The sequence below is a fragment of the Mesoplodon mirus genome (assembly GCF_964341445.2).
Source record: "Mesoplodon mirus genome assembly, chromosome: 3".
Classification (NCBI taxonomy): domain Eukaryota; kingdom Metazoa; phylum Chordata; class Mammalia; order Artiodactyla; family Ziphiidae; genus Mesoplodon; species Mesoplodon mirus.
Window position 1 is genome coordinate 92,799,027 of NC_138978.1, and position 27,637 is coordinate 92,826,663.

A 27,637-nucleotide genomic window follows, 5' to 3' on the forward strand; every position below is an offset into this window, starting at 1 on the left:
AATCACAGTTTCAGTTTCAGTGCTTGTGACTGGTCTGTTTATATTTTCTATGTCTGCCTGGTTCAGTCTTGGAAGGTTGTGCTTTTCCTAGAATTTGTCCATTTCTTCCAGGTTGTCCATTTAATTGGCATATAGTTGCTTGTAGTAATCGCTCATGATCCTTTGTATTTCTGTAGTGCCACTTGTTACTTCTTTTTCATTTCCAATTCTGTTGATTTGGGTCTTCTCCCTTTTTTTCTTGATGAGTCTGTCTAATGGTTTATCAATTTTGTTTATCTTCTCAAAGAACCAGCTTTCAGTTTTATTGATCTTTGCTATCATTTCCTTCATCTCTTTTTCATTTATTTATGATCTGATCTTTATGATTTCTTTCCTTCTGCTAACTTTGAGGTTTTTTTATTCTTCTATCTCTAATCTTCAGGTATAAGTTTAGGTTGTTTATTTGAGATTTTTCTTGTTTCTTGAGGTAGAATTCAATTGCTATAAACTTCCCTCTTATAACTGCTTTTGCTGCGTCCCATACGTATTGGGTCACCATGTTTTCATTGTCATTTGTTTCTAGGTATTTTTTGATTTCCTCTTTGATTTCTTCAGTGATCTCTTCATTATTTACTAATGCACTGTTTAGCCTCCATGTGTTTGTATTTTTTACAGATTTTTTTCCTGTAATTGATATCTAGTTTCATAGAGTTTTGGTCGGAAAAGGTTCTTGACACAATTTCAATTTTCTTAAATTTACCCTGGCTTGATTTGTGACCCAAGGTATAATCTATCCTGGAGAATGTTCCATGAGCACTTGAGAAGAAAGTTTATTCTGCTGTTTTTGGATGGAATGTCCTATAAATATCAATTAAGTCCATTGTGTTTAATGTATCATTTAAAGCTTGTGTTTCCTTATTTATTTTCATTTTGGATGATCTGTCCATTGGTGAAAGTGGGGTGTTAAAGTCCCCTACTATGATTGTGTTACTGCCAATTTCCCCTTTTATGGCTGTTAGCATTTGCCTTATGTATTGAGGTGCTCCTATGTTGGGTGCATAAATATTTACAGTTATTATGTCTTCTTCTTGGATTGATCCCTTGATCATTAGGTAATGTCCTTTGTCTCTTGTAAGAGTCTTTAATTTAAAGTCTATGTTTTCTGATATGAGACTTGCTACTCCAGCTTTCTTTTGATTTCCATTTACATGGAATATCTTTTTCCATCCCCACACTTTCAGATTGTATGTGCCCCTACTCCTGAAGTGCGTCTCTTGTAGACAGCATATATACGGGTCTTGTTTTTGTATCCATTCAGCCAGTCTGTGTTTTTTGGTTGGAGCATTTAATCCATTTACATTTAAGGTAAATATTGATATGTATGTTCCTATTCCCAGTTTCTTAATTATTTTGGGTTTGTTATTGCAGGTCTTTTCCTACTCTGTGTTTCGTGCCTAGAGAAGTTCCTTTAGTATTTGTTCTAGAGATGGTTTGGTGGTGCTGAATTCTCCTAGCTTTTACTTGACTGTAAAGGTTTTAATTTCTCCATCGAATCTGAATGAGATCCTTGCTGGGTAGAGTAATCTTGGTTGTAGGTTTTTCCCTTTCATGACTTTAAACAGGTCCTGCCGCTCTTTTCTGGCTTGCAGAGTTTCTGCTGAAAGATCAGCTGTTAACCTTATGGAGATTCTCTTGTATGTTATTTGTTGTTTTTTCCCTTGCTGCTTTTAATATTTTTTACTTGCATTTAATTTTTGATAGTTTGATTAATATATGTCTTGGCATGTTTCTCCTTGGATTTATCCTGTATGGGACTCCCTGCACTTCCTGGACTTGACTATTTCCTTTCCCATAGTAGGGAAGTTTTCATCTATAATCTCTTCAAATATTTTTCAATCCCTTTCTTTTTCTCTTCTTCTTCTGGGACACCTATAATTCAAATGTTGATGCATTTAATGTTGTCTCAGAGGTCTATGAGACTGTCCTCAATTCTTTTCATCCTTTATTCAGCTCTGTGGTAGTTTTCTCCTCTATTTTATCTTCTAGGTCACTTATCCGTTCTTCTGCCTCAGGTATTCTGCTATTGATTCCTTCTAGAGAATTTTTAATTCCATTTATTGTGTTGTTCATCATTGTTTGTTTGCTCTTTAGTTCTTCTAGGTCCTTGTTAAATGTTTCTTGTACTTTCTCCATTGTATTTCCAAGATTTTGGATCATCTTTACTATCTTTCCTATGAATTCTTTTAAGTAGACTGCCTATTTCCTCCTCATTTGTTTGGTCTGGTGGGTTTTTACCTTGCTCCTTCATCTGCTGCATATTTCTCTGTCTTCTCATTTTGTTTTATTTAGTGTGTTTGTGGTCTCCTTTGTGCAGGCTGCATGTCTGTCATTCCTGTTGTTTTTGTTATCTGTCCCCAGTGGGTGAGGCCTGGTTCAGTGGCTTGTGTAGGCTCCTAGTGAAGGGGACTGGTGCCTGTGTTCTGGTGGGTGGGGGTGGATCTTGTCTTTCTGGTGGGCAGGGCTGTGTACAGTGTTGTGTTTTGGGATGTATGTGAACTTAGTATGATTTTAGGCAGCCTCTCTGCTAATGGGTGGGGTTCTGTTACTGTCTTGCTAGTTGTTTGGCATGGGGTGTCCAGCACTGGAGTTTGCTGATTGTTGAGTGGTGCTGCGTCTTAGTGTTGAGACAGAGATCTCTAGGAGAGTTCTCACTGACTGATATTAAGTGGGGCGGGGAGGTCTCTGGTGGACCAATGTCCTGAACTTGGCTTTCCCACCTCAGAGCCTCAGGCATGACACCCAGCTGGAGCACCAAGACCCTGTCAGCCACATGGCTCAGAAGAAAAGGGAAAAATAAATAAATGAATAAATAAAGGAAAAAGAATAAACTTATTAAAATAAAAAGTAAAAAAATATTAAAATAAAAAAGAAAGAAGAGAGCAACAAAACCAATAAACAAATCCACCAATGAGGACAAGCATTAAAATCTATACCAAAAGAAGAAGAAGAAAAAAAAAAAGACAGACAGAACCCTAGGGCAAATGGTAAAAGCAAAAATCATGCAAAGAAGCATACACATACACACAAAAAGTGAAAAAGGAAAAAAAAAAGAATATATATATATATATATAAATATATATATATAAATTTTAAAAAAGGTAGAGGGCAACCAAATCAATAAACAAATCTACCAGTGATAAAAAGCTCTAAATATTAAACTAAGATGAACATAAAACCAGAAACAAATTAGATGCAGAAAGCAAACCCCAAGTCTACAGTTGCTCCCAAAGTCCACCACCTCAATTTGGGATGATTCATTGTCTATTCAGGTATTCCACAGATGCAGGGTATATCAAGGTGATTGTGGAGATTTAATCCGCTGCTCCTGAAGCTGCAGGGACAGATTTCCCTTTCACTTCTCTGTTCGCACAGCTCCTGGGGTTCAGCTTTGGATTAGCCCTGCCTCTGCATGTAGGTCACCTGAGGGCGTGTGTTCCAGCCCAGACAGTATGGGGTTAAAGTAGCAGCTGACTTGGGGGCTCTGGCTCACTCAGGCCAGGGGGAGGGACGGGTACGCAATGCGGGGTGAGCCTGCAGTGGCAGAGGCTGGCATGACGCTGCACCAGACTGAGGTGTGCCATGTGTTCTCGTGAGGAAGTTATCCCTGGATCACGGGACCCTGGCAGTGGCGGGCTGCACAGGCTCCTGGGAGGGGTGGTGTGGATAGTGACCTGTGCTTGCACACAGGCTTCTTGGTGGCTGCAGCAGCAGCCTTAGTGTTCCATGCCCGTCTCTGGGGTCCGTGCTGATAGCCGCGGCTCGTGCCCATCTCTGGAGCTTGTTTAGGTGGTTCTCTGAATCCCCTCTCCTCACGTACCCAGCAACAATGGTCTCTTGCACCTTCCACAGATCCACAGTTTTGCCCGGACTCCCTCCTGGCTAGCTGTGGCACACTAGCCCCCTTCAGGCTGTGTTCACTCAGCCAACCCTAGTCCTCTCCTTGGGATCTGACCTCCGAAGCCCGAGCCTCAGCTCCCAGACCCCGCCCGCCTCAGCGGATAAGCAGACAATCCTCTCGGACTGGCGAGTGCTGGTCGGCACCGATCCTCTGTGCGGGAATCTCTTTGCTTTGCCCTCTGCACCCCTGTTGCTGCACTCTCCTCCGTGGCTCCGAAGCTTCCCCCCTCCACCACCCGCAATCTCCTCCTGCGAAGGGGCTTCCTAGTACATGGAAACTTTTCCTCCTTCACAGCTCCCTCCCCAAAGTGCAGGTCCCGTCCCTATTCTTTTGTCTCTGTTTTTTCTCTTTTCTTTTGCCCTACCCAGGTACGTGAGGAGTTTCTTGCCTTTTCGGAAGTCTGAGGTCTGAGGCCAGCATTCAGTAGGTGTTCTGTAGGAGCTGTTCCACATGTAGATGTATTTTTGATGTATTTGTGGGGAGGAAGGTGATCTCCATGTCTTACTCATCCGCCACCTTGTAGGTCCCCCTGCAACAACTTTTTATGTCGAAGTATGGATGTTTGCATTTATTACATTTTTCCTACATTCTCTATATAACTCACTTTCCATGTTTTGGTTGCCATTTACTTGTTTTCTTTAACTTTGCTTAATCTTAATTTCTTATCCATAAAATGGAGTTAATAATATCTACCTCAAGGGCCATTTTAAAAGTTAATGGCAAAAAGTATATTAAAAATTGAGAATGGAATATTTTAGCTAACACTGCTATTACTAGCATTATCACCACCAGTCATATCACTATTCCTACTTGTTTATTTCATTTATAGTGTAATACCAACTTTAAAATTATGTAGTAGCTATTTCCCCTTGTGTTTGGTTAATATTATAATACCCCAGACTTACCAACATATTTTAACATCCTATCAATTTATTTTGGCAAATAGTCAAAACGATTGCATAAAAATCAACAGTTTAAAAATATTCATAGACTTCCTACTATTTGCCAGGGACTACACTATACACTGAAGATTTATCAGTGAGTAAGGCAGACAGACTCTTCAACTTACAACAGTTTAACTTCTACTGGAGGAAACAAACATGTAACCAGTCAATTATAATACATGGAAATAAGTGCTAAAATCTGATCTGAACATCCAGAGAGGGAACAGGGACATAATGGTGTGAGGATTGGTGGTAAGGAAGTGGCTTCGTTCATCCAGGCTAAAGAGTGAAGGTAGGGAGTGGATCGTCACAAGTAAAGAGAACTCCATGAAGTAGAAAAAAGGATATGGAAGAATTCAAATATGAAAATAATGACAGTTCTGGGTCCAAGCAACAACAGGTCCAAAAACCAAGTTAAAAAAATTGAGATGAGGTAAAAGTGAAAACATTTCAAATGTCTGTAACACCCAATTTAATAAGTGACTAAAGACATAAGTTGTGAATAAATCATGAAGAGCCTTGAAAGTCTTATTTTAAGGAGTTTTTCCTGTATCCTGAAGGAAATAGCGAGCTAACTGGGTGGGGGGTAGGGGCGATTTAAATGAGGGAATGACATGATGAGATTTAATTTTAGAAAGATCACTATTTCTGTTGTGTGGTTAATGGTGGCCAAAGAGACTGGTTAGGAGGCTAAGGAGTAGCCTAGTAACACGAAGAGAGGCGAATAGTGATAGTGAAAAGTGAATTCAAGAGTCGACACAAGTAAAGCATACAGTGGTGAGACAGAGACTATTCAGCTCTATAATATCTTCCTGCAGCCTCTGCTCCCTGTAATTATGGATTTTACTGATATTTACCCTGTAATTCCTTCCCTCTCTCAAGTATTAAAAACAAAAATTCAGAAAAAAAAATACTTTGTCAGAAGAATCTATAAAGTATTACCATTTTTCTGAGGGTGTCTTAGTGGATATTCTTTACCTTACATGCTTGCTTAGCCTTTTCATCACTGCCATGTTTTGTATGAATATAAGAAGTAAAGTACCATAAAATGGACAATCAGAAATGGGGAGGGAAATAGGCTCCTTTGAAGCCAAGATTAAGGATTCAATTCTTCAGTCACCTAGAACAGTGACGCTTACATTGGCTCCAGAATATAAGTACCCAAAGAACTTAAATATATATATACCTAAAACATTGTAGTCACTCAATACTTATTTAATTCACTCAGCTGCTTATTGAGAGGTGTTGGGCATACTATGGGGAAAAAGCAATTAGTACTTGAGGGTCTTTACAACGTATAGCAGTGGCTTTCAAGCATTGACTATTAAGCCGCATCTTAAAAACACATTTTCCACATAATGCAGTATGCATGTGCAAGCATATACACCAAAAACAAATACACATGATAGAAAAACATTTTTCGCAAAATAACACTTACCACAACAATATGCAGCACACTTTTTGATATTTTCTATTTGTTTGTGCTCATTTTTTAATAATAAAAAATAATGGTTGTAAACCATTATATTGATTTCAATAACAACCAAAGAAAGCCATCAAATACTCTGAAAAAAACTCGTACAGAGCTTCCCTGGTGGCGCAGTGGTTGAGAGTCCACCTGCTGATGCAGGGGACATGGGTTCGTGCCCCGGTCCGGGAAGATCCCACATGCTGCGGAGCGGCTAGGCCCGTGAGCCATGGCTGCTGAGCCTGCGCGTCCAGAGCCTGTGCTCCGCAACGGGAGAGGCCACAACAGTGAGAGGCCCGCGTACCACAAAAAAAAAAAAAAAAAAAAAAAAAAAAAAAACAAATCGGAGGATGTTCTAACTCTATTTCTGAACACTGACAGTAACACACTGTGCCAGTGCTTTTATTTAAATAAAAATACCAATTATCTCAAAGACAACTCAATCCAGTTTGAATAAGGCACAGAGCTTTATCTCACTTACCTTTATTTCACTTAGAAAAAACTAAACATCTCATGGGTAAAGAGATGTACTCTTTCAGTCTCACAATGATGTACATACAATGAGATAATTTCCTTAATGGATTCTGGAATTAGTTAGGGAAAAACCTAAAAGTGAGCAAGTTTTCACCAGCAATATTACACACAATACTAAAAATCAGGAAACATGAGAACACACTTCTATTAATGCAATGGATTTATAAAGCTATCCTTAATAAGTCATATTTAATTAAAAAATAACTTTTTTTCTTTTAGAGAAACTAATATAGGATGAGACAGTAATTATAAATATAGAAGAGCTATAATATGGTATTCCCAATTACAGAAGGAGAAAATACTCTTTTATCATTAAGTGACCTATGGAACCAGCATGCAAATACTAAGTTCCAAGAGTTTTTTCTTTGCTATTAACTGCTTTGCTGATTTCTCTCAATAAAGATTCCATGTGTCAGATACAAATGATGATGCACATGTATGGCAGAGACCTCTATTTTCTTCCTCTCTCTATACCTATTATCCCCCTCCTCTATAGAGACAGAAGTTTAATGGACCATTATGTCCACCCAGCTAAAGGCTTTATGTCCCAACATCCTTTGCTGCCAGGTATGTTTATGTGACAAGGATGTAGACAATAAGATACAAACAGAAGTGATATGTGCGATTTCTGGGTCATAAACTTAAAAGGAAAGGAGTCTCTTTCCTTATTTCCAATTTTTGTTAGCAGGAATGTGGAAATATTGGCCACCTGAGAACCAAAGATGGAAGTCTGGTGTTGACGATGGTTCATACTGTTAAAATGAGAGAGAACTAAACTTATATCTTGTTTAAACCTCTATTATTTTCCTTTCTTAAACTGGTCAAACCTATATCCTAAGTAATATAGAATTCCTGTTCCAAAATGTACTCCTCTATACTGAGTGGGAAAAAGTAGATAAACAAAGTGAGTGAAGTTTAATTACAACATAGAAGCATGGTGAATGAACAAAAGCATGTAAGGATGTGAGGCTGTCTAAGTAATAGGCAGTTATATGGTAATAGAAAGGTCACAAATTCCCAACTCGGCAATCAAGAGTGTCAAATAAATACTTCCTGGAGAATAAGGTTACTTGTCTTCTACACACAGAACCTTTTTTTTTTTTTTTTTTGCCAAAATGAAACTTTCTTGTATATGTTTCATACAAAATACTGAAATAGAACATAACTGCATTCTTCACATCACTACACCAAAATGTCAAAAGATTCACTTCTCAGCATGAAAATGCACAGAAACATAAATATGGAAGGACTTCACATTTTAAATGTTTTATTCACACCTTAGTGCAGAGTCAAATGGAGTATTGTGAATGGGATGTAGCACTATCAAATAACATATGTAAGGGGACTTAATGGAATAAAAGAAAAGAAAACTCTGAAACATTCCTGATTCTTGCAGATGGAAGATATCTCCATGGCTGAAAACACTCAGAGTGATAAAATTCAGCTCTTCCAAATTTTGTTATAATTTGCTTCTTGAGCAATTAATTTGGAGATATTTCAATGTATTGGTTATTTATTTGGCCCCTATCTCTTCAGTACAGAGATTCTTTGTAGACAAAGTTCATAGATATACACTAAACTGCATTAGCATATACCACTCCATTAATAGAAAATATATCTTTTACATACAACTGCTGCAGGAAACCACAGTGGTGAATTTCAAATAGCTATTTGAAAACATTGCCAATGTTTCAGCGATATTGCCTGACTAAATTTTTCATTTATTATTAACCAAACATTTTTTAATACACATTTGTTGAGAGTAACAGAAACTTACTGATCCAATTTTGCTGGGGTTTAGTAGAATATACATCAAAAAAGATTTGCCCAATTTCTTTAAGTAAAATTCTCAGTACAAATGTAATGTTGAAAAGTAAAACCAAAATCAAGGGTAGTGCTGCTAAAAATGGAACCTAGAGTATATATCCCTAGATATTTTCTCTTTCCTCTTTTTATCTACACATGATTATTGTACTTAGATAACATAGGGAACTACTGCTGACAATGGCACTCAAGTTTCTGAAAGAAAGGAGGCTCAGTAAAGATATTTAGGATCTAGAAGGCAGGAAAATTCATCTTCCTCTTCATAATTTTTCATTTAAGTAAAGGGAGTGACAGAGTTGATCTTAAACTTGGTATCAATTATCTAATAAGAGAACACATACCGTTCTGATAAGAAAATTTAGTAGACAGTAAAGTATTCCTGATTATTTTACTCCAGAAACACTATGAAAAAAGAGAGCCCTAAAATAAATGTTATCCAGTGTGTGATTACTTAAAGAGATGGAACAGTTTTCACCTCTGTGTAGGTTTATTAGACATTCCTATTCAAAGAATGTGAACCAGAGAGGAGACAAACTAAAAGACATGAGGATGCATTTAGTTTATACGCCATAATTGTTCATAGTATGATCATAAAAGAGAATAAATACAAAGGTCATGAGACAAAGAATAAATTAAACCAACCATTTGCTCTTTCTGGTTTCTCAGTATACAGGAAGTGGAAGGGAAGAGTATTAGAAAACTCAATCTCCATGGGATATTTAGGCAAAATATGGAACCATAAGATACATTAATTGCCTTAGCAGTTATACACTGTCCATGTGACATTCAGAACTATGATTAAACGTCTTTAAAATTCAGCCAAATATGAAAAGTCTTTAGAAAATATTGAAAAAAATAGAAAAAGAAAATGAGCTAAATCTCTTCTTTAGTATCAATTTAACCAATTTGTTTAATCATAAAGAGAAAGCTACAGCATCAAGATATTTCTAAGCCCAAATTCTGAGCTTCTGTGGCATGAGTTGCAAACACTTTGCTTCTTAGATGTTCGCTGGTGATGAGAGTATGGTGAGAGAATGGGAAGATAAAGACAGTCTTGCCAAAGTCAATCCATAATGAGGTGAGGTAGTGCAACACGTTACAAAATAGGAAATTTTCTTTGGCCATTCATATCTGTCTGCTCCTCCCTGAACAGACACAACTTCTACCATGAAAATATCTGAAGGTAGTTATTCTTCTGGATATTATCAGGAAGTAAAAAAATATTATAATGAAAAATATTTTAAAGTAAGCTACTCACCTATCCCAATGAAAGCAGCTTTGTACCCTTCTTCTTTCAAAGTGCTAAGGGTAATTTCATTCACTGAAAGGCTTTTACCACAAATTATCTGTAAGAAAAAACATTTCTGTAACTGTATTTTGGCATTTGAATGATTAAAACCTTAATCTTTAACATCGAAAATAATAAAAACTCCATACACACATATATATAATTCCATATATACATATGAAAATATCTTTATCTTTTAGTATATAGGTTTATGTATACTAAATAGTATATAAATAGAACAAACATGTTTTACTCAATAGCTAAATGCATTTTTGCCTTTTAATTAAGTACCAGAAGAAAGGCTAGTGTATTTAAAATCAAGTCAATAAATTTTCACAGCTTAATTAGTATGTTCAAGGCACTATGTGGGGCATTTTAAAGAATAAAATGATAAATGAGACACAGTTTCTGCCTCAATGTACAGTCAAGATCTGTGCAGAAGATGTACAGAAATAAGTATAATAAATAACAGTGTGATCAGCACATATCTACAAGAACTCAAGGGATGGTGAAATTCATTTTGGCTGAGGTCATATAGATGAGAAAAAAAGAGAGGTAGTGGGATTTCAATAAAGCCCTTTTTAAACTGAAGTATAGTTGATTTACAATATTGTGTTAGTTTCACGTGTACAGCAAAGTGATTTGGTTAAACATATATATATGTGTGTATATCTATATTCTTTTTTAAATTCTTCTCCATTACAGTTTATTGTAAGATATTGAAAATAATTCCCTGTCAATAAAGCCATCTTAAAAAATGGATAGGATTTTGACAGGGGACATTGGTCCAGGGAAGATGAGTAAAGCCAGGAGTCAGAGGGTAGATACTTCTATTAAAAATCACAGTACTTTGCTTAATTCCAGACATGAGCCTATTTTCAGATCTTGGACCTGCTGACTGAAGAGGTTGTCAGGTCCCTAGAAAGAAAGACCCTGAAACATCCTGGCAAGTAAATACTATAATGATTCCTCTATTCCTTCTCCAAAGGGAATTACAGCCATTTACCCAGGTGACTGTACACTGGGGAAGGGAGCATAATCACACATTTCAAGGACACTGGACAAGGTTCTTCACTGACATTGATACCTGAAGAGTGGGGACCTACAGTGATAAGGTGAAAAATGGAACCTGGATAAACTCTGGTTCACAGTGGGCCTAAGGGGATCACAGACCTAGTTAGTGGTTATTCCCAAGTCTCCAAGTGTATAATAAAAATTGTTATACATGTCAGTAGAAATAATCCCCACGTTGGGTATCTGGTCTGCAAAGTAAGAGCTATTATAGCTATAATATTGGGAAGGCCAGAAAACTTCTGAAACCCTGGTCGAGAGAGTAAATCAACCACAGTGATAGCCTGGAGTCGGTGGGATGGGGAAAGATGGTGGTGGTCCATGTTATACTTCTGTTTCATTTCCCAGTCTGGCCCTGCTGAGACTAGATGATTTCTGGAGAATGACTGTAAACTCCTGCACGCTTGACCAAAGTGAAGCCCTGACTGCAGTGTCTGTGACAGATGTGGTATTATTGCAGATTAGTAAGGCCACAGGTACACTGCACGTGGCCATTGATATGATGAATGCACACGTTTCATCATGTTTCTGTGGAAAAGGGATCAGAAACAGTTCACATTCATGGGGGCAAGATAAGAATATTCATTTACAGGTTTGCCTCAGGAATATGTCAACTCTCTTCTGTAATAATATATATAATCTGAAAGGATCTGGCCATACCACAGAACATCATTGTGATCCATTACACTGAGAACATCCTGCAGAGTGGACAATATAAGCAAGGGGTAGCTAGGATGCTGGAGACTTTAATATGCCTGCCCTCCACAGGGCAGAAGATGAACCTTATGAAGATCAGGGACTAGCCACTTGAGTGAAGTAAAGGGGTCTACTTCTCAGGTATGTGCCAGTATATACTCTCTAAAATACATGACTTTGCTGCAATTTTGCACTCATTTACCATTATACATAAGGAAGCACAATGTCTGGTAGGTTTGAGTTTTGAAGTCAACATGTTCCTAAAAACAAAAGTCTCTAAACTAATTCAAAGCAGAACAAAGTTTACCCATTAAAACAATAATTGCACCTAACTTGCATAGAGTACCTAACTAGGTGCAAGACTCTCTTCTAAATACTGCATAGATGCACTTCTTTCATCCTCACAATAGCATTATGGAGTGGTATCGTTATCCTCATTTTACAGATGATGATACTAAGGGACAAGAGAGCTTTGACAACCTTTACCAAAGTCAAATATGTAGTTTAATTGCAGAACCAGCACGTGCAACAGTTATGCTCTAATGTCTCTTGAGAATGAAGGGCAGAACCAGCACCATACTCAAAGGCACAGAACAACATACTGCATGTGGAGAACTACTTGAAAATGTAGTGTTTCTGGGGTATAAAGTGCAAAGCAACGAAAACAAAGAGAAAGTAAGGGGATAAAATGACTTTGGATATAACATAGGGGGGCATTTTTGTTTTACTAAAATACTAGTTCTAATTTTATTGGCAGATAAAGGAACCACCTGAAAGTTTACAACCAGGGGACAACCAAGGTGAGATTAACAACTAATATTCAGAACTCGGGAACATATCAAATACCATGAAATAAACTGGACAATTAAATAAACACATATTATTAAAAGTATTTAATACTAAGTATCTAATAGTGGTTATTACTATTAGAGTTAGTAGAGTTAGATGCTATTAAAAGTAACAGATAATGAAGTTTTAGAATTTTAATTTATGTTTCAAAGAGATTTTTTATTAAACTATTTCTGATCATAAAGAAAGATAAAAAGTTCTAGTGCTTATTTTTTGAAATGACCTCAATAACAATATACAATGAAGGTTAGACATAAAAGAAAACTACAGGTCCAAATATTCTAAATAAAATTTTAGTAAACTGAATAATACTACAATTTCCAAAGCTGAGCAGTGGCGTGCCCTGCCAATGGGTCTATCAGTGGAAGTGATACTCAGAATACTTGACTTTAGGTTTGGTTTATTAATTGACTCAGCAAAAAAATCGAAGAAATACCCCCATCCTTCCTGAGGTAGTGTTTGTGTGCATGTGTGTGTGTGTGTGTGTATGTAGCTGAGTAGTGGAGTTATGTAATTTATCAAACGGGACTGAAAATATCCCAATTTTTCCACCCTGATAGAGTGAACATGTCCCTGAATTTGTAACATACAGAAAGGATGCACAAACATTTTGTGTTTCTCGGTCTGTTTCCACCCTAGCAGGCAAGAGCATGCAACTGAGGAAGCAAAAAAGTTGAATTATACTTTTGTGTATCGAAAACTGGAAAGACAAGTAGCTTAACTCCTAGTGTTAATTTACTGGGACTGGGACCAGTAAGACTTTACTTACTGTAGCCAGACATTGTGGGATAGGGGGAGAATATCTATCACTGTGCAGTAAGTAGCTCCATGGTGCAAATGAGAACAAAGCAATAATAACAATAATCAGTGGACTATTAATAATCAGGACTCTTCCCTATGTTGGGGAATCTAGTCAAATTTCCCTTTTCTAAAGTATAAAACCCCCAAATATTTGCCATCAAATCAAAAACTCACTCTCTGAAAGAACAGGAGAAAGATTCTTTGACAAACTGTTAAAATTTTGCTTACATTATGCCTTAGGAAATTGGACCAAGACATGTAAAACTTAACTAAAACTGGTTTATATGACAACTACAGACATCAAAACATTTTGTGGCTGATATACTATGAAGTCCTAAGATTATTTGTTAAATATATATTATGTTAGAAAAATCACGTTATGGGCATTTTGTTTGTGTTTTTGCTCCTTTTTCTCCCATATTTTTTATATATGTAATATTTTCTGTCATGATTTTCTTAGATATGAATTATAGCATATATTAACCTCCCTCTAATGGCTTTAATAATATATGCCTGGGTACTCAAACATCCCAGCCAAATTGAGAATAAAATTTGCTCCACATCAAGCTTAGTGTAAGAGTTATTACTATTTCAATAGAAGGGCTGAATATAATAAGCCCTGAGCCAAAGTTCCACCTAATATCTACTCCGGGACTTGACAAAAACTTTCTTTATGCATCCATAATATGTCTTCATACATATAATAATATTTTTAACGTAGGATTAAGGTTTACAACGTTTTTGGTGTGGAACTTTTTGAAATGAACTATGTGACACCCATTATTAAAAAATGCAGATAATAATGTACATGCTCTTCACATTTTTCTGATAGAAAATTTGGCTCAGACTCTCTAACATAGAAAATAAGACAAAATAATTTAAAAAATAAATTCAGCTCTTTTTAGACACAAAATTATTTTGTTGGCTCTTAATACACATGTTTCTCGCCTTCCAGTAGAGATAAAATATGACTTCATATTAGTTTTCAATAACATCCTATAATGATGGAAATGCTTGCTGCAAATAAACATAATGACAAACAAGATGATGTAGAAAATTTATCAAGAAATATATCTCAGATATTTTTGTTCAAATTATGAAGACAAATTCCTAGTAATTTAGTTTAATCAAAATAGAATTCTGGGGCTTCCCTGGTGGCGCAGTGGTTGAGAATCTGCCTGCTAATGCAGGGGACACGGGTTCGAGCCCTGGGCTGGGAGGATCCCACATGCCGCAGAGCAACTAGGCCCATGAGCCACAACTACTGAGCCTGCGCATCTGGAGCCTGTGCTCCGCAACAAGAGAGGCTGCGATAGTGAGAGGCCCGCGCACTGCGATGAAGAGTGGCCCCCGTTTGCCACAACTAGAGAAAGCCCTCACACAGAAACGAAGACACAACACAGCAAAAATAAATAAATAAATTAATAAACTCCTACCCCCAACATAAAAAAAAAAATAGAATTCTGTCAAAATACTGAAAAATAACAAATATACATATTTTAAACATATTTAGAAAAATGTAAAATCTATATGGAGATTTACATTTTTAGCTTTAAAAATAAAGTCAGTAGAAATATTATAAAGACTGTGAAACAAGAATATTTATATATACTTAAATTCTGAATTGCAAAACAGAAAAAGAGTATTTAGTCTAAAAGATTGGTAACATTTTCAGACACAAATATCACAGGAGACTTTGTTAAAGTCCACCTAGGGTTAAAAATAATTGACAGTGGGTTATGCTGAATTTTTTATTCTAAAATAAATAGTTTTATAAAAATATAACAGCTTAGAGGCTATTTCTTCTAAAGAATATTTTTATTATACTAGGAAAAATCCTTTGATGTGAAATTAGTTGAGAGTATGCTTGATAAGTTAAAAATCTTATAACTTACTGATAAGTAAAGTAAAAAATTAAAATTTGAATTCTATCACAAGAATACAGAAGCAAATAAAAATATTATCCTAAAAACTCTGTTTTAAAAGGGAAAAATTATTCAACCTAGAAAAATTAAATCAGTATGCAACTCAAAAGGTTGAGAAAGAATAACAAGCAAGTGTAATCATAGCAGGGGGAAAGAACTAATAGAGTCAGCAATTAGTGAATAAGGAAACATAAAACTCTGAGACCTGATTCTTTCAAAGAATACATTAACTAGAGAAACCACTATCTAGTCTTATCAATAAAAAAAGTTAAGAACACACAATATACAAGTTTTAAGATGCGAGAGCAAATACCATCACAGGTACAGATGAGGTATTTTTATTGTATACTAGAATAATATGTTTAAATCTATGCTAATTAATTCAAAAGTCTCAATGAAACAGAAATTTTTTCTAGGAAAATATATACTGACCAAATTAGCATGAGAATAAAATAGGTGGAAAGACTGGAAGATTTTTTTAAAACATCAATGTTCTGTTTCTCATAAAAAGACTGAAATCAGATGGATAAAATTTTCAAATTTAGGAAAAATATAAGTATCAAGACAATATTCTTCCCAATAATAAAATAATGAAATGCTTGGAAATTTATTTCTATAAAGCTATCATAACTCTATAACCAAAATCTATAGCATAACCAAAACTCGCAAAGATAACAAATAAAAACTAAAGCAAAACAAAGACAGACTTTCAGTAGCTTTGAAACTCTATAAAGCGAGCAACAGAATCTATTCCCTGTTTTATTTACAGTTTTAATATTCAGTACATAAATCAGTGAATGCAAAAGAATATTTTTTAAAAAACTCATAGAACAAACCTAGTTCTAGATGTACAGATATAATAAAACATGATGCAAAATGTATATATTCCAGAAATGCAAAGATTAATATAACTCAATACATTATCTGAACATCGATTTTCAAAAGGGGCAATTAAAAAATTTAACACCCCTCCTCTGTTAAAATAAAACAAAATAACTTAGAAAATGTTACTATTCTAAGTCTAGAAAAAGAAAACATTTACTGAATATGATAAAAATACGATTTCATAGATCAGAAAAAATGCCATGCATTACCACTTTTATAACATACTGGTGACAATGAAACAGTGGAAGAAAAAAAATATATATATATATAACATACAAATAGAGAGGTTTTTTGTGACACAATATTTGACTGGAAAAATTCATCTTTGAATAAACAAGAACTAATCTATCAGCTATTAGATATGAAATAAATTGAAATTACTCAACAAGAAATTTAGCTGAAGAACATAGTTGGGAGGAAAGATGATGAATTAAACTAAGTTTATATATGATGAGTGTATGTTATTTGAATGATAACTGTGTTCATTAAACTATTAAGATTACAGGACTGCAGTTCAAAAGAAAGATGGTTCTAGACAAGTCCTTAGCACACCTCTAGGCAAAAGTAAATTCTCAATAATTATTTATCAAATAAATGAAACAAACCTACTAGAAAGAGAAAAAAATCAAATAACCAAGATAATGCTAGATCATGAAAGCTAAAAATACATGAACATAAATGCATGCATAGATACATACATGCATGCATACATATCAGAATATATCACATGCTGCACAGGAGCCAAACAGTATAAACCCAGAGAAAAATTCGTTTCATTGCCAGGAAATTATTGTTGACTTTAAAATATACAGTGTTAGTTGAGAGGTAAAAATGGAAGGCAGGTTATAAGAAGAATTTGGTGATGAGAAAAATGTGGTAACAAGTGTAGAACATTTTTAAAAATATATATCCTTTCATGGATAAAGTTGATAAGTCATAAAAGATGCAAGCATTTCATCAATGGATGCAAGTCCTCAAAGCTGAAAAAGAACCTCATTACTGTCTCTCCTCAGAGTAATGGACAAGACAGTATTAACCTTCTCTTTAATTCAGGTTCTAATTCTTTCCTGATAATTTAATAAATTCATAGGGTTTCAAATTCAAATTTACAAAATGGTGATAAACTCCTTCCTACACCTTCCCAAAGGCAATCTATACTATCAGATTCTATACATTTCCAGAGCACATATATTTCCAGGCATATATAAGCAGATATGTTTATATTTTACACAAATTGTAGTACCATACTTTTCCCTTCGAACAAATGTTGACCAAGGTAAGGGACATTAATTGACTTTGTCAAGGTTATCTGACTATAAAATTAGAAAGTGGCATAATTGTAGCTGAAATGTACATTTTCTGGCACTCAGTGCATTGACTACTGTTATGTCTTGAGTTTCCTAGTAAGAGAAATGGGTATGCCCTAATTTATGCAATATATCTGGTACGGTAAAAATCAAATGCAATTTTGTAATTACTTATAAGATGAATTCAGAGGTGTCAAATTAATTTTTGATTCATCTTCAATTTGAAGTATCACTTAATATATGAGTTTGAAGTCTCAATAATCATGTTCTTATTTAATGAGATTTAGGTAAGAACTTGCATTCAAAATGAAATACATTTAACAAACTTTTCAGAATATATTTATATAAAGCAAGTAATCACCCTTAAATCTATTTTGAACACTATTTTTGAACTCTGTTTTCATAAAGTTGTGCACATCTGTACTGCATACTTGTTATAAGATTACTTGTTTGGTGATTATGTGTAAATGTTTCATTGCCTAACCATTGCCAAATAAGATGTAATTATAAGTGTAAATGCACAAAATACTGTTTTGAGTGTTTCCCTTTTTATTGGTTATTTTAATTTTTATTTCTAAATGCAAGAGCCATGAATAGTTTGCACTTTTCAAAATAGCTCCCATATGTACTTACAGAATGTATTATGTAAATCATAGTACTTTGTTAATCTATTATCTTATACCTATTACAGAAAGGTAAAATTTTTGAAATAAAAATAGGAATATGTTCAAGTGAAGAGCCAGAGTACGATACTCTTAAATAATACAAAAGAATAGGAATATCTAAAGCTATATTACGAAAGTAAAATGTATTAATTTTTTGACCATCTTTAAAAGAACACAATATTTATTTCACAAAACAATCAAAAATACAGAGCTGTTGCTTTCTACCTTGCTGAGTAACTGTTTATGTTGAAAAAGGATTATCACATTAACACTATTGACATTACGCATATAGTAAATAAAATAAACCTCTGTAAGAAATTATGTTCCAAATTGTGAAATACAAATGTTTCAGAGTGCACAAAACTTGCATGAAAAAAACGTGATTAAAGCAACCAAATCCTTCTATTAGCTGCACTGAACCCCTAAAGCAATTTAGGAATTTGTTTCTTACAGACAATTAATCACATGCAGGCGTGCCAGATGAGAACTATTGATTGCCCTTTTCCAGGCTAGTGGCATTCAGACAGTAGACAGACAAATGCCCTAAGCAAGGAAAAGCATCTTTCTGCTTCTGCCTGGTGTAGCTTTTAATTGTTCTTTCCTAAAGTGTGTGACATTTTGTTGTTAATCTTTAGTGTAGAGCTTACTCCTTTCTTTTGGAGCAATACACATGTAAGTGTTATGTTTTTCACTTACCTTTACACCAAGGTCCTTCATAAGTTCAATCTCAAAATTTACTACATTATATGGTAGCCGGAACTGAGGGATTTCAGAGATACTGAAAATAAAAACAAGAAGCATTTGTGGGAAAATCACCAATTTAAAAAATGCAACATGTCTTGATTGATCAGTATTAAAGGAATAAGTATCTCTTCTGAGGGTATTTTCATATCACATAACGTGAGTGTGAGGACATCCACATTTTTATATGCATGACAGAATATGATATGGGTTACAAGAGAAACAGTAGAAACTGATGTGCAAATAAATAAAAACAATGAAAAACAAATAGTGAGTACACAATTGGCCTATACTTTTAAGTTTATTACAGTATTTAGTTGATTTATTTACTAACACTTCTATAAATTCCTAAGAAAAGAAAATCTTAAAAAAACAAAAATTTGAAAGTATACAGTGTTTAATATACATAACATATATACATACACACATATATATTCTATAACTATACCTCTAGCTTGTTCAAATTCAAATCTGTAACTTTGTATTACCATGCTGTTCAGGACATTACAGAATAAGTTCCGTAATGTGATCTACAGAATATTTTTACAGTAAAACAATCTTCTATGAAAGCAATGTGTCCCAAAAGGGTTCAGTCATTAAAAAGTAATCCTATTTGATATCAGTGCTCATTGTTTTCTGTCTTCAAATACAATCACTTCAAAAGTTAATAGTTCATACATAGTATTAAAGGTAAGTTCAAATAACTTTTCAATATCTTATAGCAATAAAAAGGCTACATATGTTCATGAATATACAGCAATTCATGTAGTCATTCATCTATTAATCCAACAAGCATTTACAAAGTACCAGGTACAGTGTTAGCTGCAGTGATTTAATGCTGAATTTGACCAAATTACCACTATTAATAAGCTCTCATTCTTGTGAGCAAAGATACATAAACAGATCATGACAACAGAATGTAGTACATTCAGTGGAAGAGCTATATCCAAGCACTATAGAGATTGATTTGTAAAATAAATAAATAACTGTTGAAGATGAACTTTCTGGATCACTCAGTGCAAGGTCTTCCAAAGTGCATCTGTAGTATTTTCATTCTTTGGTGACTTAAGAACTTGATTATTAAATTAATTTCCATCCATCAATCAGCAAAGCACCATGTTCATCTCAGTGCTATAGAAAATGCAAAGTACTGAACAGTACAAAATCAAGGTCCTATATTAAAGGAGCTTTCTATCTAGTTAGGGCGTAAGATTATACATAAGAATGATTTAGGGCATAGGTTAAGAAAGAAAAACCACCTAAGCTGATCTTTGGACAACCACACTACCTCAGCGGTTATCATAATGCTCTGGGCACCACACAGGACTCTGCCTTTGTAGGGTAGCAGAATATGCCCCTCCCAATATGCCACTTCGGCAGAGGATTATTTTGAGCTGAAGACAATTAAGAAGAAACAGATACAAGAAAAGCTCTCCGGTCCCCTATTATCTGCCAAAAAGCAGTACGTAAATTTGCAATGCTGTGTCTTCCTTTCCTGTACCAAGAAGGGCAAAACTCTTAATCACCAGGAGACAACTGTAGACCCCTACCAGCCCAAAGATGGGCACCAAGAGGAATTTACATTACAAGCCTTACTAAATAACTCATGTTCCATTAGTTTCCCCCATATATTTACCTTCTCACAGTATGCTGTCCCTAAAAGCATAAACCCCTTTTCCTTTGTCTGGTCACTTCTCCACAAATTTATCATTCTTTGTTAAGATGCTACATAAACCTCAAGCTCTGACCCCCCTTCTCTGAATGACTCATCACTGAGTTATCCCACATGTTTGTACAATACATGTGTTAATAAACACTGTTTTTCTCCTTAATTTGTATTATGTTAGTTTATTTCACAAGGCAACTACTGACCTAAGAGGATAGAAGTTATTTTTTTCCTTCCCTGTACCTTCTGAGGCTAAGGAGAAAAATTCTTAAATAGTATGGATTATAAGTAGGCACAAACAGACACCCAGTCTTGATAGGCCTGGGGGTCTGCGGAAGAGAGACTGAAAATGGACTAACATTGGAATCTGATGAAAGTCCTCAAAAGGCTAGACATGAAAGCAAAAATTCTAGCTAAATAAACCAACCACAGCAAGATGAGCCTCTAAATACAGACAGATACACTGTGAGGCTGAGTACCTTCCTCTGACTTGGGATCTTTATGGGCTCTGAATAGAAGTATATGATATGTAAGAAAAAAAAATGATGCTAGTTTAGGTCAATGGTTCTAATTTAAGATATGGCTCTGAAACAGCAGGTTAATGAAGCAGGAACAATTTTTCTATTGACAGAAAGAAAGGAGAACACTCTCAACCTAGCAAGAAGAATCCAGAGCAAGGAGGAAGTATAACTCTGAAAACTGAAGTAGCCAACAGAGCAAATGGAATGCCAGGCTGCTAGGGCTTGAGCAGCTCTGCTTAGAATCACATACTGCCCTGAAAGCATTGTAGCCAACACTTACTTAGCACATGTGTTATGAATAAATGTGTGAGAATCACATTTCCAAGAATCTTCTACAGGAAATAAGAGTAATGTGAGATACTAAAAAGAGTTAGATTTGATCATAATCAAGTAGGCAGGGGATAAGGAGATAATTATTGATTGTTATAAACATGACACAATTATATTCACCAATAGATGAGGTCAGCAGATGGGTGATATACACACACACACACACACACACACACACTCTCATGGTACGTGACAAGTATCAAATACCAAATGTAAATGAGAGTGTTTCAAAGGAGAATTAGCTTATTGCAACATGAGATAATCAGGTGAAATGTGACATATGATCAGCTTTCAGACAAATGAAGGCATCTCAAGATGAGGAAAATGATAAGGAAGGAGGAACAGAAGGGGGAGGAGGGAAAAAAAGTGTATATGCTGTGTTCAGGGGACGGGCAATGGAGCAGAGGGGTGTCAGCAGGCTTTAATAGGAACACTACCACCCCAGATACCAGGCAAATTCCTCATTTCAGAGCTCTAAATGCCATCCATATGTGACGGCACCCACATTTTTATCCTCAAACCTAAATTCCAGACCTTTATATTCACTTGGACGTCTAATAGGTATCTCAAATTTTTTATACCCCAAACTAAACTTTGGTTCCTCCACCCCAACATACGTCCTCAGACAACTCCTTCCTATGAGCTGCTCAACTCTAAACTCGTACTCTATTCCTTTACCAGCATCACACCAAGTCCAGGCGCAGGCAATAAGGAGGTGCACTGTTTTTAGACGATTTAAAAAGTTATAAAACTGACAAAAATAAGCCTTTTTGTATTATCACCATGAGCAGGTGACTCTAAACAAGTCAGTGATATTCTAAACATCATCTCCCCCCAAAAAACTCTTTGGTGTATCTAAATTCTAAATAATGGCTACAGTTGCTACAGAGTTTTAGTAATAAATGTTTTTAAAATAAATATCCACATGTGTCAGGTCTACAGTCCTCTGCTCTACCAGCTGAGCTATCGAAGGTGAAGCAATTATACTCCAATAAAGATGTTAAAAAAAGTGTAAGCTTTAAATAATCCCAATTTTATTACTCATTCATTAATAAACTGAGTTCTACAGAACAGTTAATATGGAGAACTCCAGTTAAACAGCAGCCACTGGCACATGCTGATTCACCTACAAGCATATTCCTCATTCCAATGGCCATAGGCAGCATGTGTCTCCACCCCTGCAAGACTACGTATTCCAATGTTTAAATAGTTGATCTGTGATTGATAAAATAACACATGAAGCAACATGAATCTACTTCAATTCTATAATTTTGTGTGGCCAGAAGTTTTTAACTTGGGTTTAAACTTTAAAATAGTGAAACTGTGAACTATACCTTTAATATTGAAATTATTTTGTTTTGATTGTTAATATTTTGTTTTATGGGAGTGAATAAAAATAATTATAATCACCAATTATTACATAATTCTCTTTGAAGATTATTTTATTGTACAGACTAGAGGATAACCATATTTCAAAAATTATCTATTCCATATATCAAATGCTAGAGGGACAGCACTAAATTGCCATTTTTGAAACCCCCTCATGCATTTATAAACACCTGACATACTCTATAGTTGGTTTATTGTTGCTTTATTGTCCACCCCCCCACTACCAGAATACGAGCCCCATGAGAACAGGCACTTTGCTTTATTTACCTTTGTATCTCTAGGGCCCGAGACAATGACCAGCACATAGTAGGAGATCAATAAATAAAAAAGGAAGGAAGGAAGGAAGGGAGGAAGGAGGGAGGAAGGGACAGAGGGAGATTACCCTCAAGACTGCGTGTTGAGAAAGGGGATACAAGGATAGAAGATGGAATTTAATTGGAATGGTTATTTCCCAAGTTTGTTGTACTTATAAAAACAAACTTTCATTCTTCTATATGTGCTCTTTTAACAATCTAAAGTTTTGAAAGAAATTTTCCTTGTGGCCACAAATCCTTTAGTACAATCAGTGGAATGCCCAGATAACCTAAAAAAATAATCGTTCTTATATGTTCATGTTTCTTTCATCAAAATGGATTTAACCAGTAACAACCTCCTTCCATTCCTTTTAAAGCATAATGTTCATACTCCGATAGAACTTTGCTTTAGTTTATTACGCTACAGGTACCACACTTTAAATTTGTGTTACATCACACATGTTCTCAAAATATTTTCTATGACCAAATCTATTTCACCTAAACCCCATTTCCTTATTGTGAATCCATAGGTTGTCTTTTTGTTTTGTTGATGATTTCCTTTGCTGTGCAAAAGCTTTTAAGTTTGATTACGTCCCATTTGCTTATTTTTGTTTTTATTTCTTTTTCCTTGGGAGACTGATCTAAGAAAATATTGCTAAGATTTATGTCAGAGAATGTTTTGCTTCTGTTCTCTTTTAGGACTTTTATGGTGTCATGTCTTATATTTAGGTCTTTAAACCATTTTGAGTTTATTTTTCTATATGGCATGAGTGTTTTAAGTTCATTGATTTACATGTAAGCTGTCCAGGTTGCCCAACATCAGTCGTTGAAGAGATTGCCTTTTCTCCATTGTACATTCTATAGAGTTCCATTTATTTTAAATAAAGCAAACTCCATCCAATTTCTAAGCTTAATATGAATTTCTGAAAATCAGATACAAAGTGAATATTTTCCATTTCAGTGTATGAATCTTCATGGGAATAAATGATTATGTGACTGAATCCTGGTTTAATAACGATGCTGATTAATAGTAAATAATAATATGGTATCTATGAGATAAACACTGCATAAATGTACATTAAAATGGAGCATTTTTAGTAGACTCTAACATAATTGTAATCAAATGCAAAACTTAAAGAGATTGGAGAATGAAAATACGTGACCAGGACAGCACGTCTGTGTACACAACAAAATGAATCATCCAATATTCTGTGGAGTTTGGTTTCCCCATCTCTAATTTGCATAATTTTCACATATATATATATACCGCCATTAAAGGAAAGACTCACAGGGGTAAAATAAGCTTTCTTTTTTTTTTAAGATTTTTTTGATGTGGACCATTTTTTTAAAGTCTTTATTGAATTTGTTATAATAGTGCTTCTGTTTTATGTTTTGGCTTTTTTGGCCACGAGGCATGTGTGATCTTAGCTCCCTGACCAGGGATTGAACCTGCACCCCATGCATTCGAAGGCAAAATCTTAACCACTGGACAGCCAGGGAAGTCCTAAAATAAGCTTTCATATGATTGGTTCCTCTATTCATAAAATATTTTGCTGAGATTTCTCTTAAATTCACAGAACTAGACAGAGAAATTTTAAAATAAATATTGCTTAAAGCCAACTGCAAATTTAAAGTGAATAATGAAATCAAAATTTGAGCATTTGGAAAAAGAACACTTAAAATACCATCTGTGAGCCTGAAGTTCCTATACGATTACGAACCAACAATATTCATAATCATTTTACCCCATCATTTTTGACACTGTGAACATGAAATAAATGTAGGCATTACCTTAAACCACCAACGTATTCTTGTTTTTCAAATATAGTGATGTCAGAGTAGCCTAATCGAGCCAAGAAGGAAGCACAACTTATACTTGCAGGCCCGGCACCCAAAAGAGCAATCTTTGCAGAATAGGCTTCAGGCATTTTTTCTGGGGGAGGCAGAAAATGATTCCTGATTTGTGGGATATTCATTGCTTTGAACACCTACGGAGAAATCAATTGGCATGGTTAAAATTTTTAAGCTGACTTTTACATCCTCAAACATATTTTTAATGTTTCCAATCCATTTGTGCTTTTAATAGAAATAAGCAGTACATTTTAAGTATTACCATACTTAGAAGCTATATTGGGTCAAGCCGATGGCAATTTATGCTTGACTAACTCTTTCTCAATCTTTGAAATTCTTGTCTAAGGTCCTCTAGGAAGCATTCCTGACTCGCTTTCCCTACTCCAGCCCTGGTCCAAGTTAAGTGCTCCTCCTCTAACCTCCTGTATCATACTGTGTATGCTATTAATGAAACCATTTACCATGTGTGCCACGTTTCCATGTTAGTCAGCGGAACATTAGTTCTTGAGTCAGAGAATATGTCATATATAAAAACACACACATATAACTTACTAACTATTTGCTTTAAATATTTTTAAAAACATGTTACCATTGTATAACCAGCAGTGAGCACTAACCTGGCACACAGACATTCAGTAGATAATTTATGACATCTGCTTCTGGTTATGATAGATTAGCTTTTGAAGGATAACATTTCAAAAATATGTTGGAAGCACTGGAGAGCCTCTGAAGTAAGGCTGACTAGAGGAGCCAAGATCTCAGAAAAAAGGGAACAGCAGAGAAGTGAGGTGACAGTTTAGGAGTTACTTTTACCCTGAGGGAATTTGCCACTTCTTAGCAGAGTGAAGAATCTTGTAGATAGATGACCACGGCTCAGAAGAGACAGAAAGAGAGATTTTAGCTAATTTTCTAGGACTAGAGAGACACAGTGTTCATAAACAAAACAAATCTCTATAAAGCAGAAGGGAGCTTTCTGCACTCTGAGAGGCCAGAAGAAACAACTGGAGTACAGGAGTAGCTGAAGAAGAAAAAGTCCTAGTACACACCTTAGCATACAGCTGAAACTTCTGGAGGGCTGTACTCTGCAAGTGGGGCAAACCAGAGGAAGACATGTAACCCAGACTGATTTAGATGAAGGTGATAAGGTCTCACTCCTGTCTACCTCCCAAATGATAGGGTGAACCTTCTGTGGAGGATAATAAGTCAACTACAACATCTACAAATTTTCATCTACAAGGCCTGGCTTTTGATCAAAAAAGCCCAGGCCTCTCATTAACTGAGAACTAAGAACTGCCAGTAACTCAGAAAACATAAAGATATGCATACATAATCCAGTAAGTGTAGTTATCAAAGATAGACTTTAGAATAACTATAATGAACATGTTCAAAAAAATACATAAGAATGTGAACTTCACCAGGAAACTTCAATTTGTTTAAAAAAAAACAAATTTTAGAAAAGAAAAAAATTCAAAATTAAAATTGAAAACTAAATAAATGTACTTAACAGTAATTTGAACAGGTGAGCAAAAATGGACTCATAAACTGAAGATTGGTCAATGTTTTGTTCTGTTATTTGTAAATTATTATTGCACTGGATTTTCTCCCTTAGTTTTATAGTAGGGTGCATCAACCTTGGTAGTTTTTCTGATGAACTGAATATTTGAAGGAAATTTTGTAAACTTCATCACAAAAGCAACATGTTTAGAGATCTGGCTTTAAAATTATGCTCTTGGGGTTGAGTCATGACCTCCATCATTCTCACGGTGTACAGTATTGAATAAGTGTTTTAACATCTCCATGCTTCAGTCTCCTCAAACTGTAAAGTGGGGTTAATAATATCTATCTCATAGGGCTAATATGAGTATTAAATGAGTTAATACATGTAAACCTAATCTGAGGGTTTCTCTTCCCATCTGTAATGAATGCCAGGGCACAGTAGAATTGTACCACATAGTAGTAGGCATCCAGCAAGATTTTGATGAATTTCAAAATTCTTGAACTCCAGTGATTGGTTTCAACAAATGAGTAACACATGCAGTTCTTCCTCAGTGATACAAAAGGATGGTTATTTATAGGTTATTTGTAAGTGAATAATCTTGAGGAACATTTTAAATAGATTTCCTTGTATAATCGCCCTGTGGTTTCTGACTTTTCACTCATCTGGAAAGTGCATTTCTTTCATCACTCCATATTGACTTTACTAGCATTTTCCCCATAATTTTCATATTATTTTGAGGCAAGGGAGAAATTATCCTGATTTTAAAAATGGAATGACTGAGACACAGAGAGGGGCCATGTAATATTCCCCCAAGCCTCCTCACGTTCTGGAGACAGAAACAGTATAATTTTCTAATAATTATGCAGTGTTCTCTAAATGGAAAAGGACAAAACACGGTAAATGCAAAGATATTTACCAATTCTAATTTGAGAGTATCCTTTTTTCTCATTTAAATCTTTCTTACTTTTTAAAATGGTACTTAATGGAAATAAACACAAATATTTGGTAGCTATATTTTTTCCTCAATTACTCTACTTGTTCTTATTAACCAAGTAATAGCAACTATAAACTATAGGGGAATCATGACAAAGTTTTCTTGGATATTTCAGAATATCTCCACTAGTTGAGGAATATATTACAAAAGGTTAGCTGTA

At 35.1% G+C, this 27,637-nt stretch overlaps 1 protein-coding gene across 2 annotated transcripts in view; it reads right to left on the bottom strand.

The window, feature by feature from the left end:
* The window catches only part of DPYD (dihydropyrimidine dehydrogenase), an 817,544-nt gene that overhangs the window by 557,986 nt on the left and 231,921 nt on the right, over positions 1-27,637 (bottom strand). For both annotated transcript variants that reach the window (XM_082616443.1, XM_082616442.1), the window contains 3 exons: positions 24,926-25,122; positions 18,891-18,972; positions 9,966-10,053 (listed from right to left, as the gene is read on the bottom strand). In XM_082616443.1, the coding sequence (XP_082472569.1) occupies positions 9,966-10,053; positions 18,891-18,972; positions 24,926-25,122 (367 nt within the window). The remainder of the gene's footprint in view (positions 1-9,965; positions 10,054-18,890; positions 18,973-24,925; positions 25,123-27,637) is intronic.